The following is a 16,755-nucleotide window of genomic DNA, read 5'->3' as shown; positions in this document are numbered from 1 at the left end:
ATTTTTATGGTAATTTGTTATTCCTAACTAAAGTTATTCCAAAATAATCCGTCTCCTAGCAACGGGCGGCGGCCATTTTAGAAATACGCAAATAAGACGCGCGCGCAACCTTTTTTTCCGCTGGCGACAACCGGATTCGGAAAATACAGGTTCTGACAATCTTCGAACATATCGTAGAATTTTGTTTTAGGGGGGGTGCACGGGGACCCTTTCTGGCTGCTAGACTAATAGAGCTGTATACGGATATATCTCTATGGGTAAATACGTTGTACGTACACAACTAGAGCTAGACTGTGTGTGCGCACAGCGCAGCAAACGGGCCAAAAGGCAGGATCATAGATCTTTGATTACAACCTCTTCGACTAGACTGGTGCAGTGGTGGTATACTCTGCGCTCAGAATAAGGCAAGTCAGTATTTGTCTTCGATTTGTGTTGTCGAAATTCATAAGGTGAGTAATATAATACAGAGGGTTTACGGCTTTACAGTGTAAGAGTTTATCGTCAAAACAGAGTAAGAGACTAACGTGACATTAGAAATAATTCAATGACTCAAGCGACTGCAAAGATCCGGGACTGCATAAATTGGGTGGGGTGACCCGAATATACACAACCCTACAAATCACTATCGTGCATTAACGTGCACCCTCTTCACAGCCAACGTCACGTCAGTTGAATTGTGTGACTTGGGATGATCTGTCTCTTCTGCTTTTGGACATATCATAACAAAGTTACAGGTGAGTGTGGAATCTGCTTTTGGACATATCATAGCAAAGTTACAGGTGAGTGTGGAATCTATGACCCCCTAAACTTTAAAAGAAGAACGTACAGGAATTGACACAGTAATGACAATGTTGTTGGTAATTAATTGACTTGACCGAAAAATCGGTCTGTATCTGTCCGTCGGGGAATGTTCCGCGGAGACTGCGTCTGGCTTCACGGGTGTCTGACTACAAAGGACAGCGTAATGGCAAAATATAAAGGAGTCCTCCGGACAGACGGATCTTTCTGTCTAGTAATTGACTAGACAGTCACCACTAAGTCTAAAGTTTGAGTCATTCCCTTAATTCACGACACGGGAACATGCTTACCAACTACGCCGCGCCAGCGGCCTGATGTGCCTGATCCTGATGCCCACGGATTTTCCAGGAGTTTCATGGGCACACGTCCGTAGCGATTCTTAGTCCAGCGTCCATCAAGCGTCAAGTAAAGGTCATGAGGGTCTGTAGTCACCTGGTAGGGTTGACTGTGTCAATCATGTGACCTCGCAGTCAGATTCATCCAAAACAGAGAGCTGTATATTATTATTAAATACAGCCCTATGGATTAAAGTCACAGTCCCGGGTCTGGTTATGGTCGTAAAGTACAGTCAGTAGAGAGGAGGGGGAAGTCAAGGCTGACTGACTGCCCCCAAACCCCAATCCCACACTAGGATCTAGTCTACACCACTTTGATAGATGAGTAGAGGAGTAGAACTAGAATTGCATCTGTACTGTATTTAATCGCTGTATTTGTTTGTATGATTTTATCATGTTTCTAGAGTGACAAATCTAATTGGTCATGATGACTGCCCATGGTGTTTACAAGTACCCTGATGGTGAAGAATACAAAGGAGAATGGCTGGAAGGTGAGTGTTCATTCATATTTTATTTTAACCCCGGGGCGCTCCTTCACACTGCTATAGATCTACTGTGGCTTCACATTCGGGCTGGTCGTAGTTAATAATTCCATTTATACCACATTCAAATGAAGACACAGTGTTTGGCACTATTTAATGCAGATTCAAATCCAAGCATATGGACTGATTTATTTTAGATACAACATACTGCATCAAAATTGCACAAAATATTTTCCAACGTGCGTGGGATCTTTCCAATGAATTTGAGCGACATCAGATTATGGGAAGTGTCGATGCAACTTCAATTTTAGGTGGCGGCCCTGTGGACCATAGCAGTATTGAAACACATGGCCTAGTCAGCTCAAAGTACAGAAAGTAAGCACTCATTATGTTTTAACACAGCACTATGTCAACTGCGACCATTTGTTTACTACTAAGCGCCGCCGCTGAATATCAAAGCTGAACAAAACATGTTCTGCTATGCAGTGTAATTCAAATTTATATGAAGGTTTTGATACATAGATAAAGATCTAATTCTATGGAAGTTTGATACACATTGGTTTAGATGAACATACTGTAAGACATCCACTTGGATATGAAACTGCATTTGTGCCGATAGTTTTGCTAAGGCCTAAGGGTATGTAAAGGGCTACGTGTAGCTCTCTCAATGTTGTACAACCTACATTTTTACAAGGCCTGAAGATATGACACCTTCACGAAATGTATGTAGACTGCTGTGTGATTGCACGCTTGATAAAGCACCAAGAGTGTGTCATAATGTGCGTCTCCACTGACTCTAACTATACACAGCCCAGTCGCTGTAGGTATTCGCACAGCGTACTTACAGTGTCTGGTCGGGCTACACTGACTCATATGACAATCATGAGTGTGCATTGAACCTAACACTTATGGAAGTGGAGCAATTCAAAAATAGCACAAGATCTGTGGAATTATTTTGCCACTAGCCTATGGAAAGCTTGCAATCTGGCCACCATGAAGTTAATGCCATAGTCACTTGCTTGTAAATGCTCAAAAAACGTACATATTACTTTACCTTTGATATACTCACTACTATCTCTTCAATATATTTCCATTTTTATGATGACCATATCATACAGAACGTACAGTGTTATCTAAAATACCTAAACCTGAATAACATCATAATTATGAATTCATAACATACTTAAGTGAGGAATTTAGATTGACTTCCTGTGGACATGTTTCATACAGTAGGATAGATAGGAGTACATTATTGATTACTTAAAGTTGATGCACTTGACCTTTCAATGTCCTGACCAAAAGTCCCTAGTATCTACTTAGTATTCAGAGACTGATGAATGGTGAAGTGACATACTATTTTAATAGCATATTATCATAATACAGTCAGTTTATACCGCCATTATTTGGAGAGCTTTGATTAGCTTGCATTCACTTTTCATCTGTTATTAGTCATTTCTCATACTGTAAATTGTGTGTCAGTCTTTGTGCAACATGTGTTATCCATCAGCCATTAGAAAGCATTTTCATCTTCTCTTCCAAATGCATTCGGTAATGATGAAGGGATGTTTAAAATGTTGATTCTTACTCCTTTTTGTTTTTCATGTTCTTATAGTTCTGAAATGGTAGGGATTGCATACCTTTGTCACTACTAAGGCCGTTTGCTTGTCATACCAAGTACCAGTAACATTCAGTTAGAATGATTAATAGTGAAGGGATTTAGAATGATTAATAGTGAAGGGATATAGAAAATATTATTTGTGAAGGAAAACAAAACAAAAAGCATTGTAGGCAGATTGTAGCCATTACATCAAGCTGTTAATTATTTGACATGTACATTCTTTTCAGTTCATATCTCTCATCCCTCGTGCTATTTACCTACCAGGGAAACGGCATGGTGTAGGAGAGCTGTATCTCTCAGATGGAACAAAGTACTCTGGTCAATTTGACAGTGGTCTCTGCTCCGGCCATGGTACAATACTCTTTCCTGATGGATCCAGGTACAGCTATGTAGCTTTGGCTACTGCTCTTTTTAAAATCTACAGTGTACTTCTTTCATACTTCTGTTCTTTCAGAGTCACTGATTTGGCTTCTTTTTGTAAGCAATATTTAAGATAAAATGAAAATATGCAATAAGATCTAATGTAAAAAAAAAGAAGAGTTTTTAATCAATAACATGTGTTTGTATGTGTCTGTTTGTCTCTTTGTGTGTGTGTGTGGGGGGGGGGGGTGGGAGGGGCATTTACAAAAAAGAAATAATAATAATAATCTCATGAAAATGCTATTCACTTCTACAGTACACCCTGTATTGTGGTGTCGCGAAATTGACTGCTGATGTATGTAAAAGGTGTATTAATGTCATATTTATTTGTCTCATTTATATTGCATGTTATAATAATAATAATAATAATAATTGACAGTGCTTATATAGCGCATAACACATAGTGATAATGTCCCTATGCACTCAAAAAAATGAATGCCCCTACTTTTGTTTGAAAATCTACTGTAAGTGCCTGTAATTCATTCAACACACCCTATTGGTTTTCTTGTGTTGCACAGCTGTTGGATGCAGAAAAGGCATTAGTACCATTAGTCCAGCGGATATAGAAAAAATCATGCACTTTATGGTAAAAGCACCATACTTGGTACACATGTACATGATGCCAATATAAGTCATTTCTGATATGGAAGCCACCCTGATTCTCCCTTTGGCGGCCGTGGCGGCCATTTTTCAAAATGGCCGCCATGTGATATAGCAATGCTGTGTATTTTGGAAACTATAAGTCCGATTGTCGTGATTCTTGTACCAAAGTATAGGTTTTGAGGGTCAAGGATTCCAATAAAATCATTTTTGAGAGAATAAAATCATGGCAACCCACTTATTGGCGGCCATTTTAAAAAGATATGGCCACCATGTTAGATAAAAACATATCCTTAAAACGTAGGGACAAAGGGTCATGACTCTGGTACCAAGTTATATGTTTTTGGGGTCAAGGATTCCCATAAATTCAACTGTAAGTGAATATGAATCGCTTCATCCTACGTTTTGACAGCCATTTTAATGAATATGGCTGCCATAAAACAGAAAATGAATATTGTATATCTTCGAACCCAAAAGAAATATAATCACGATTCAAGTATAAAAGTATAGTTTTGGGGCGAAGGTTTTCAATTTAATGGTGTTTTAGCAAAGTGAATAGGTTCATCACATCCTTTGTTTTGGCGGCCATTTGATAAATATGGCCTCCCTCCAGTCATATAGCGTACGAGTGTTATGAAAGCGGGATGCCCATTGTGGATTGATTTTGGTGTAAACGTTTGTTTTAAAGTTCAACAACTACTTGTTCACTCATTTTTAGTATTCTAATGTGGAACGTCTGGGCATAGTTAACTTTGGAAGCATTTTGGAAAATATGCTCAACTTCCTATATAGGATTTATGTGGGTACAGTATGTGAAAAACATGATCTTCACAATTTCATGTCTGAAGTACATATTTCTCAAGATTATACAGTTTCTAGAAATATAGACTCTCGCTTTCTCTGGTCCCTGGACCATGGAATGAAAATCATAGTTTCCAACCAATATATAGTACAGCTGTTTTCTTTGGAAATATGACATTAAGTGTGAGAAAACTTCTACAACTTATTGGGTCACTTTCATACATCAAATGTAAACACACTACAATTATGTATGTTTGTAAAATCCATGATTGACCAGGTTGTTCTGATACTTACAACTACACTGAATCTTATACATCAAACGATGAAGTAAATATAATAGGTATTATACGATACATCTTTATAGGTCTACATCTAATTGTAATTTGCAGCGTAGTGGGTAAAGAATCGGCCTCATGAAAACAAATCCGATCTTCTGCCAAAGTTTTGTATCCTATGCCAACATCATTTCTTTTAGGCAAAGCTGGACATGATAGGTTTTTTGTGTCATCATCTTGACATATGAATATGATGTACTTGGTCCAATCTGTTTCTTTCCTGGGAGCTGGTTTCTCGGTTGAAATGAGCTTTGTTTTTGAAGCCATGTTATCCTACAAATAAACCCAATTACCAATTACTTAAAAAGATAACATTTTATGTAAATGTGCTTCACAGAGGTAAATCAAAAAACTTATGTGTACATTTTTCTAGAAATGTGACAAACATTTTCGTTAAATGGATTTGTGGTTGTGAATTTTACCTTTTGATGTACAATTATTTGTAAAGAACAAGAACAAGGAAAAATCAAATTATCTGTTTCTGTGTGTAGTTCTACTCTGAATACATTACTTGTTATAGTTGACTTATGCATTAATCTTTATCAATGATTTTAGCCTCTTGAACTGAATTTCACCCTACCCTAACCCCAAAGAAATTATACAAATTATTTGATGCATTTGCCATTCTCATATGGAATAAGGATTAAGGTTTTATAATTCAAAAGCAACTTCTACAGGTAAATGGACAGTGGGCATTTCAACGCAATTCTATAACGTAACAGCGCCCATCCAAAATATAAACTACAAGAAAAATTATGCTAATTTATGAATTTAAGGAAAACCTCAAAGAAATACAAATTTTGGGGTTCATAATTATTGGAAGATAAAACTGCAGAATAAAATATTCAGTATATCGATCTTTCTACTTACCGGCACCAGTAGAAATACTGAAGACGTTCTCTAAAGCGCACCTGCATCTACATAATTATGCATTATCGTTCATCACCGCTCATCAATGGATGATCAGGAACAATAATTGTTTTGGATTGTCAGAGCTCATTCGATTCCTTTATTATGATTCCTTATAATTTTGTGTAACAGTTTTGACAAGGTCATACTATGAAATAATGAACAAGAACTGAGAACTGTAGAAATCAATAGGTCTTATAAGACTGCAATAATGTTTTTGTGGCTGAAAACTATGACAGTACACTTATTGTACTCTCCTGTCTATGTTCCAAAATCGGGGGGGGGGGGGGGGGGGGGGGGGGGGAGTCTTCTATTCCATTCTCACCATTTACTCTATCTAACTGATATTCAACATAATTATCTTTATAGTATTCCAGGTATGCAACAATTGTACTTATGTGATGTTCAATACCTATACTTGAATAGTGAATGTGATAGAGGTATGGTCAATCAACAACAATCAATGAACAATAAGGAACTAAACGCCGCAACAACAAAGGAGGTTCATTTACCAATAATATGTGAACGATTGTTGTCAATGGGACAATACATATGGCAAGTGAGGGTGTATATATATATATATATATATATATATAGTGGCCCCTCAGAAAACCGAAACGAATATTTTTTCAAAACCAAAACGAAATTGTCCAATTTGGTTGAGTACTTTTCTTTCTAGACATGTTTTTGTTGTTCATTAATTTCCTACTTTATTTTATCAAAGCTCAGCAACGGAGACTACCCAACAATTGAAGGTGAATTTTCGACAATAATCCTATTCAAGCATTCAACATTGTGATGTGCGGCCTCAATTCTTTGTTAGTCTCCCAAGGCAGTGGCTTTTGTTCGATGCTGAAATTTGTTGAATTGAGCTAAGAAATTTACGCTCGACCCGTCTTTGCAAAAACATCTGTAGAATAAAAAATACTCAACCAAATCGGATGATTTTGGTGTCATTCTTCTTCTAGATAAATTCTCTATAACTTTATGTCATTGATTTTTTGCATAAAGTAATGCAAATGTGCAAATTATTTGCGAAAACTCGCGTTTCAATTAATTCTAGGCCACACTGTATATAATGTGTGTGTGCGTATGTGTGTGTGTGTGTGCATACTCTATGTAGTGCGGCAATCATATTTATCAAAATGGACCTGAAAACGAGATGTGTTAGTTCTGTTCATCAGCAAATGCTTGTTTAAAATCATTGACCCCAATTAGTTTCAAAGAAGTACAGTATAGTATATATTGCGGTGGTCATGTTTTGAAATGGCAGCCAAAACGTATAGGATGTGATGGTTGTATACACGAAAAGATGTATCCATTTAAATAATTGAACCTCAAAAACATATTTTTGTACCAGAATCATAAAGATGCATTCATTGGTTTTAAAGATATATGAATAGAATGTAAAGCGGCAGCCATGCTTTTTTTTTCCAAAATGGCCGCTAATAAGTAGGTTGCCATGGTTTTATCCTCTCAAAAATTATTTTATTGGAATTCTTGACCCTCAAAACCTATACTTTGGTACAAGAATCACGACAATCGGACTTGTAGTTTCCAAAATACACAGCATTGCCATATCACATGGCGGCCATTTTGAAAAATGGCCGCTACGGCCGCCACAGGCAGAATCAGAGTGGCTTCCATATCAGAAATGACTTGTATTGGCATCATGTACATGTGTACCAAGTATGGTGCTTTTACCATAATGTGCATGATTCACCCTATATGTGCTCTATATCCGCTGGACTACATGGACCTAGATTATGTGAAGGATACAAACATGAGAAGTATATTGCATATATGCATTATCCTTGCACATCTTAGCATTAAGTGATTGTTATTAACAACATACCACCTAGTCTACATGTACATGGCAGGTTTGGAGAAATTTTGTTTAAAAGGGAAAGAGTGGGGGAAAGAAGACCTTGATTTGTGCACATTCTGACATACTTCTCAGTCAAATACTGTATATGCTGAATATTTCGCGAGGTTTGTATTTTCGTGAATTTCGCGAATCAGGTGCTATTCACAAATTTAAAGACACGCAAAAATATTGACTCTGATCCCGATGTGAATGTGCTGTGCACGCACACATTTCTCCATTCAGTACTGTACTCCCTGAACGCAAATTCAACCACTCTAGAACTTGTTGGGAAGTCCTGATTCGCAAAAATTTAAACTCGCTAAATATATGGCGTATACAGTACCAATTCACTGCATTATTTGCATAATTGCAGTGCTTCAGCGTAGCTGCGAACTTGACCTTTAAAGTTAGACACTTTTTACTTTTACAACTTTTGCTCAAAGTAAAAAGGTAAGACAGTTTCAGAGGGCATTGACATTTCTTTATTTTCATGGTTGGGTGTGGTGTAAGTCAAGATTCTATTACAATGTAGTGTGATGTGAGTGCTTGCCTTTCACACATTTAATGTCTCTATATAGCTTCAGGGTTGCAGCATTGGATGTTCTTCCTACATCATTATCTCTTCTTCCATTTTTCTTCTTCAGATATGAAGGTCAATTTCAGCAGGGCAAATTTGAGGGTCTTGGCGTCTTCACACGACCAGATGGAATGCTGTTTGAGGGTGAATTCAAGCAAGGCAAAGTGAATGGACTGGGTAAGATATGTGAGCCCAAATGTTCAAACCAGTGTTATTGTTATTTTTATTTCTATTGCTGTTACTGTTAAACTTTGTTATTGTCCCCGCCGAACGAGTTCGAGCAGGGGACTATGAAACGGGCTCCGTACGTGTGTGTGTCCGTGTGTCCGTCCGTGTGTCCGTCCGTCCGTCCGTCCGTCCGTGTGTCCGTGTGTGCGTCCGTGTGTGATCAAAATCTTCAATTTGCTACTTCTCTGTCATTTATGAGCCAATTTTGATTCTGTTTGCTTTATATGATAGCACTACATGGGAGCTTTGAAACTTCTACACAGAATTTCAGTCGTGACCTTTGACCTTGACCTTTGACCTATATTGTACATTTTGCTACAAAATGCTACTCCTTCGCCATTTCTAACCCGATTTCGATTCCATTTGCTTTATGTGATGGCACTAGGTGAGGGCTTCAAAACTTCTACACAGAATTTTGACCTTTGACTTCTTTGACCTTTGACCTTGATTTTTTGACCTATATTGTACATTTTGCTACAAAATGCTACTCCTTCGCCATTTCTAACCCGATTTCGATTCCGTTTGCTTTATGTGATGGCACTAGGTGAGGGCTTCAAAACTTCTACACAGAATTTTGACCTTTGACTTCTTTGACCTTTGACCTTGATTTTTGACCTATATTGTACATTTTGCTACAAAATGCTACTCCTTCGCCATTTCTAACCCGATTTCGATTCCGTTTGCTTTATGTGATGGCACTAGTTGAGGGCTTCAAAACTTCTACACAGAATTTTGACCTTTGACTTCTTTGACCTTTGACCTTGATTTTTGACCTATATTGTGCATTTTGCTACAGAATGCTACTCCTTCGCCATTTTTAACCCGATTTCGATTCCGTTTGCTTTATATGATGGCACTAGGTGAGGGCTTCAAAACTTCTACACAGAATTTTGACCTTTGTCTTCTTTGACCTTTGACCTTGATTTTTGACCTATATTGTACATTGGCTACAGAATGCTACTCCGCCATTTCTAACCCAATTTCGATTCCGTTTGCTTTATGTGATGGCACTAGGTGAGGGCTTCAAAACTTCTACACAGAATTTTGACCTTTGACTTCTTTGACCTTTGACCTTGATTTTTGACCTATATTGCACATTTTGTTACAAAATGCTACTTCCGGCGGGGACATATGTTACGCACCGCGTAATTTCTACTTTTCCTTGTTGTTATTGTTGTTAAACAATTCAAACTCATCCTACCTTCTTACTTCAGTGTATGTCACTCCCTTGGTCCTACAGGTCTTCTCACATTTGCTGATGGTACCCACGGTCTACCCAGAAATGAGGGTCTCTTTGATGGATCACGGCTAGTAGAGAGACAGCGTGCTAAGGAAGTGGTGGTAAAGGCAAGGCAGGCTGCACAGACCGCCAAAAATATTCAAGTCAGAGTATAATTCTTTGAGACCTGTTTATAATTCAGAGCAAGCATTTTTTTTTAATGCGCTGACATGGTATTCATTTGTAAACACACATGTGGATACTGACTTATCCAGGAGGAATCACTGAGCTAAAAAGAGTTTTAGGGTCAAGAACCACAAGGATTTCATGGCCAGGTGTTGAGGTACCTTGTGATATTCTAGTCAGGATATTTACGAAGTGGTAAACCATTGAGCAGTCTTACATTGTACTCATAAAGTGCTTGCATGCATTAACATTCAAAGTTTCAGTTGCAGGCCTTGTAGCTGATTTAGTGTAAAGCTCCGTTTTGTTTGTTTGCTTTGTTTTTTGTGTGAACCCATTAGGTGATTCATGCTCATTGGTGATTGGCACATTAAGAGTTGTTATAATTCAATGGATCTATTGTTAGCACATATGGATAGATTGTGCAGGCAGTAAAGTGTTATATTTTTACATACAATTTTGCAACAGTTAGAAATAATCTATATCTGCATTTTTGTGTTCAATGGTTTGGATCTTGACTGGATCAAGTAAACCAAATTCATATTGTTTTGTTCTTTATTAGCATGCAAAACTGTTGTACAATGTCTCGTAGTTGAGTTGCTGCCTCGTGTTTTGTAACACAGTGAATTATATGTAACTTAATATCTCAATATACAACTTACATTTGGAACGCTCTACCTATAAAATGTGTGTATTGATGTGGTCTTAGAGTTATACCCCTTTCAGTAGCTCCTCTTGCTCGGACCAAGCCCGAGCTAAGTTGTAAAATTTGAGTTTATGAATGGGTCGGGCCAAAGTGGCCCGCACCAGGAGCGGGCTATTCTGGCGCTGCTCAAGCTAGCACCAGGAGTATGTCAGGCTCGGGCCTGATGCTGATCGAAGAGTTTATGAACGATAGCAGCTCGGGCCAAAATTCCTTGCACATCAAAGGTCACAATTACCTGGCCGTGCCCTCTGCCAGAGCACGCGTTCAGTTACCATGGTAGTGATGCCTTACGTAGGGGAGTTCGTGATGAATGGGTCATCGTAAAAGTAGCGCGGCTCTGCTATAGTTACTGAACGCAATTTTTACTGCTTGGCGCGGGCCAAATTAGCTCGGGCCAGGAGCTGGCAAATAATGCACGAGTTACTGAAAAGGGTATTTGTTCATCTCATGAAAATAACATAATGAAGATTTCATAAATATATACACCTTGACAAATTATATATCAAGTAATTAAGTATTTAGAATTTACTTGAGTATGTTATGCTTAAGCGGTTGCACAACATTATTCTTGTAAATTAGGGTAGCGGTAATCGAAATGTTGATGAGAACTGACATATAACATGTCTAACAGTCAATGATAATCAGAACTTTAAGGTTGCCTTACTGCATAATAATCCAAGGAAGAACTCAAGGTGCAACTGCAAGCCTTGCTCACAAGTATCTCCACAATGGAAGCCTTGATGGACAATGTATGCCAGTGAGCTAGACTAAGACAGAAGTGGTACATTTACATATATATTATAGAATGGGTAGTGAAAATCCTTCGATCTCATCTCATTGGTCGAGAGCTGTGTGTTGATTTTTGCTGGCCGCACGCTGCCACACGGAGGACATCCACTGTGAACATGATGCATGTACATGTATTATGAATTTGTAGCAAGAGTTTGCACACTTATAACAAAGCTTTGCGCACTAAGCAAGCTAGAAAACCGTGCATCCAGTACTTTTGCCATGCGTTCCATAATTACTGGATGTATGGTTTTTGTCTATGGAAAGCCAAAAGAAAATGCGTCCAGTAAATTACCACCAGATTACATGATCAAAAAAAAAAAAGGATTCATGGCAAGAAATATTCTCTCCCTTCTATAACACAGATGACGCCCATGTCTTTTCGTGCGTCAGTTGGAATAGTGTGCATGCAATAACAGTAAATTTAGCCTAAACCACCTCGGCTACATCTCATGGGTTAAGCATTCCATAGTTAACTTATGTACACAACTCTGACTGGCACACTCAGACCCGTGCGTCATTTGTATACTAGTCTCACAAATTTCAAATCTGAAGGCAATCCTGCTGAATTATAACCATGGCATGGTATGTGGTTTCATACCAGAACCCTTGCAAGTCTTGTTCTTATGGTTGGTCATACATCACTTCCGGTATACATGTAGCTGGAGTGAAAACAAGCAGCTCACCCGTTTCAGTACATGTGTGGAGCTGGAGTGTGAATATAGTGCATCATGCATGCAAGCATGCAGTGTAGAAATCATTTATCTATGTTGTGAATACAGACGAGTCGTTTGCTTTCAGAATCCTTTCTCTATTGGTTTTTTTTTCTGGTCTAATTAATCAATATTTCATTTGGCTATCATAAATGTTAAGATGTACCATATCTAATAGTTTCATGGAATTTCAAAGCCAATCACAGAAGAAAAGTGGATAATTCCATCTTGAAAATATGCCGATTGTGGTATTGTTTTCACTCTAGCCCCCCAACCACTCGGATGTCCGACTATGAGAATATGTAGTTGAAAGCCAAGCTAGCATTTTCTTGCATAAAAACTTGTAACAGCCAGTAAGCTCTCGGATTTTGTAAACGTGACCATGGTATTTGTAAACGTAGTGAATCATCATTGTAGCTAGTCTATAATGCAACATGGGCCAGTAGTTTCCGTTACCCTCTCCTCCGAGTTATCTTTGGCCAGCTTGCAAATCACAAAAATACATTGTACTTAGTGGACCTTCTGGGGCCCAGAGACATACTTACTAGACTTTGCATGTTGAGATAAAGATTAGCATCCCTGGAGAAAATGCTGATATCATAAGTGTCCATGCATTCTAAGAACATTCCCAATTCTACTTACATTTAATCCATTGTTTCCTTTTAGTTTGCTTTTTTATGTCTCATTGAAGAAAAAACAACACTATTTAAAGAGTGTTATTTCTTTTGTAATCGTTGTACATTGTATTTGTATTAAAAAAAAGAAAAAAGATCTGAATATACAGTGTAGAATCATTATCCTTGAGCTGGTCTCAAGAAATACCTGTTAAAGGGTTTGATATTATGATACTGTGACACATAAATTCAGCTCAGCAGTTATCTCCTCTCACTACAGTGTACACATATTGCTTTTTAGAAGGTAGCAATATAAACGTAACTCTGTCGCAAATTTTTATTTAAGTCTTTCATGGTTTCATGTACCACAAATGCATCTGCAGTAATTACTCAAAGTATATTATATGTGTATTAGTTATTATGTAGTTTGTGATACTACACTAGTATTGCACTTTCACATACTTTTTCAATAAAACGTGCAAATTGTAATTAAGACTAGAATCTCTGTCGGGTTTATTTTACGAATTGTTCTTTACTGATCTCTGTTTTGTAAAAAGATGTTACTCTGCATAGGAGTTCTGTCACACACGTTCAGGTCTTGACATTTGACCGACCTTGTGCAAGCTGAAAAATACAAGAATTCTGAGGGCTGTGAATAAGGAATGCGTGGAGATTAATGTTTATGAGTGTGTTTGAGTTTTCAATTTCCCTTGAGTCACACTGGTAGTTCTGGCATTTCATAATAATTATGCTCAGCTGCTCCAAATCATTTTCCATCTTTTGCACACCCACAGACAAACAGGGACAGACAGACAGACACACAAACACACACACATGCCCACACACACACACATACACACAGAGTAATAAGCACATACAATGTATTTATGAATTTTAACTCTTAACGTGCCATGGTCGCCGAACGGCGACCTTAGTCCTGACGTGCCCATGGTCGCCGATCGGCGACTAAGAAGAGCAAGAAAAGCATTGATCATTTAAGTTCTTGTGGTACCGTAATGTGTTACACCAAGAAACTGCCAATGATATGTACTGGTAGCTGATTAGCATAGCCATCATTTCCACTTAAAGTATGAGCATGCTTACATTGGAAAATATTGAGTACATACATGATTTTTCAGCTTGATGTATTTTTTTCGCGTCGGGGAAAATCCGCAGCCAGCGCACCCTCTGCGAGATGTGTAAGGATCAAAAGTCTTATTGGTAAACCACGCATGTGTATGCTATTGAATCTGGGTGTATCGTCTATGCGGTTCCACTTGTATTGTTCCGCTTGGATGCTGTCCTGTGGGAAGCTGCTTTGATTTTGTCCCTCAAAGAGAGTCAACTTTCGTTCATCAGTCAAGTCTTTCATTCTTTTGTTTTGGTGAACTTCACTAATCGTCCCCACGATAGCATAGGAATTGCACGCGGACAAAGGCCTGCCGATTTCAATAGAGTACCCCTGCCTGCGGTCCGCTTAGACAAAAGGAGGTTTAGTAGGTTCTTCCTTCTCAAGTGGACAAAAGACACTCTTCCAGGGCCTGGGACAATTACTTTAGTTTCAAATACAGGATCTGGGAATAAAGGACTCAGATTTGGGAATGAATTACTGAGGCAGAAAGAGAAATTGCTAAGACAAAATAAACTGCTAGTATCTTTGGAATCATACAATTCTAGAAGGCAATTTTTTAATCATTTGAAAGAGGAGATGTTGCTCTAAAACTTTCTCACAGAGTCAAGGGAGCGTTCTATTGAAGAAAAAACACGACTGACTCTTTTTTTCCATACTACACAAAAATTTCTAATAATTTTTTTGATGTATCAATTATTTCTGCAATATTTCAGGTTCAGATAGATATTATGGCAAACTGACTACATGACACGAAAGAACAAATATTTCTTGATATATATGTTGTGTAGAACTCAATTCAAAACAGTCCATAGTTTCAGAGATATTGCGGTTTTGAATTTCACTATCAGTCCGGTTTCGAAACGTTCTGGCATTAGGTAAAAACCTCTGGCACGTTAGGGGTTTTGGGCCTGGCACATTCAGAGTTAAAGTTTTGATGCTGCCATCGCTAGAAGAGAAGATTACAAGACTTTGATGTCTGATTTTAAGAAATTCAACACACTTTTGCTTTTCTAACATAATGAAAGGGAACTTGACTAATTTCTTTCACAAAAAAAAAAGGAAATACGTACATGGAGTATTAAGTTGACGTGTACTTTTTATAAAACATGAAGTTTTGTGGAATTTTCCAGCGAAGTTTGCACCAAAATTTGAAATACATGTACTGTACATATTCATAACAGATTGTCCAATTTTCCTCAAACTTTCACTGATATGTTCAATACGACTGCATTCACTCAATCCACAAACAGGCTGTACATGTATATGCTTCAATTTTATTCCCCTTTCAGTACCATAGAGTTAGAGCCATCATCTTTGCAAAAGTAATGTGAGCCTCCAAAGTACACTATACATGAACATCTATATATCAAAAAGTAATCTTCGCGGATCAGTTGCAAAACATACTTGGTGATTAAGTTGTTGTTTCCTTACCACGTGTAAATACAGTATGCATATAACTTAAGGTACAGGATGTGACATTATCTTGTGCAAGTCTCTGGTTCAGATATCATCTTCAATCTAATATGAAACTGCACATTCAAACATTATCTTCAGTCTGATATGAAACTACAAAATCAGATATCATCTTCAGTCTAAAAAAAAAAAAAAATGAAAAAAAAAAGAGGTGTAATACTTGTACCATTGATGAGTGTACACTGTATTTCACCTCAAGATGTTACTCAATACTGCTACAAATAATATTTAAAATTCTGCTCTGTGGACTTTGTCTATTGAAAAACCCTGCCCCAGGGTTTTGAGGCATTGTGTCAATAGGAAGAGCAATGTAAGTATATCATGTGACCCTGCACCACAAAACCAACAAAAAGTCGCCAGACATGGATTTTGAGTTAAGGGCAGATTCTGAAAGAGCAGACTCTAAGCTTTAAAATTATGTTCATTGTATAACTCGATTCAAATGGACTCTCCTAGCATATCTAAGTATTGCAAAGAAAACACACACTCTGGAAAAGTGTGAACTGAGAAAACAGGCTTTCAAGGGTCTATTCAAGCACTTAATCTTCACTTTACTAGGCGTGCTACCTGTGCAATGAATGGGACAAAACACAGGATGTAAACCACGGTAGCAACAATAATGAAGGGATCATCAGATTAAGCTGTAATTGAGCATGCTCTATCAACACATTCTGTCCATGATTAACGCCAACTTTCAAAGCAGTAGCACTATACTTTCAACAATTATTAGAGTTGAAAGTGAAGAGTGTGCAAAGGATTTTCCGGAAATGAAAAGGGGCCTCTAAGACATACCTGATCAAACTACTTTACCAAAAAAGAATAGCAGAAACACTGCTGAAAACCCACGTTCCCATTCGTGTTATGATCACAAACTCAGGAATAATGTAGAAGAATAGCTCTTTCAAAAAATATGGAAAACTCAAAATTGACTTTGGCTAAAAGCCCATTTCACCTGT

The 16,755-nt window shown here is 37.9% G+C and overlaps 1 protein-coding gene across 1 annotated transcript; it reads left to right on the top strand.

Annotated features, from left to right (window-relative positions):
* The first annotated feature begins 1,557 nt into the window (after positions 1 to 1,557).
* On the top strand, positions 1,558 to 10,470 carry LOC139715745 (MORN repeat-containing protein 4-like). Its single transcript, XM_071627294.1, has 4 exons — positions 1,558 to 1,624; positions 3,498 to 3,612; positions 8,810 to 8,919; positions 10,211 to 10,470. Exons 1-4 carry the CDS (start codon positions 1,558 to 1,560, stop codon positions 10,363 to 10,365), a joined length of 447 nt encoding a protein of 148 aa, XP_071483395.1. The 3' UTR covers positions 10,366 to 10,470.
* The last annotated feature ends 6,285 nt before the right edge of the window (positions 10,471 to 16,755 follow it).

The sequence above is a fragment of the Diadema antillarum genome, unplaced genomic scaffold, assembly GCF_040938485.1.
Source record: "Diadema antillarum isolate AM-2024a unplaced genomic scaffold, OU_Dant_1.0 scf00000054, whole genome shotgun sequence".
Taxonomy (NCBI): Eukaryota; Metazoa; Echinodermata; class Echinoidea; order Diadematoida; family Diadematidae; genus Diadema; species Diadema antillarum.
Note: the sequence above shows the minus strand (reverse complement) of the source record. Positions and strands in the feature narration are given on the sequence as shown.

Bases quoted from the DNA above. Each gene is read 5' to 3' on its own strand.
- LOC139715745 (XM_071627294.1), top strand. From the start codon at position 1,558: ATGATGACTGCCCATGGTGTTTACAAGTACCCTGATGGTGAAGAATAC. The intron at 1,625-3,497 runs GTGAGTGTTCAT...TTTACCTACCAG, and splicing joins CAAAGGAGAATGGCTGGAAG to GGAAACGGCATGGTGTAGGA. The intron at 8,920-10,210 runs GTAAGATATGTG...TTGGTCCTACAG, and splicing joins AGGCAAAGTGAATGGACTGG to GTCTTCTCACATTTGCTGAT.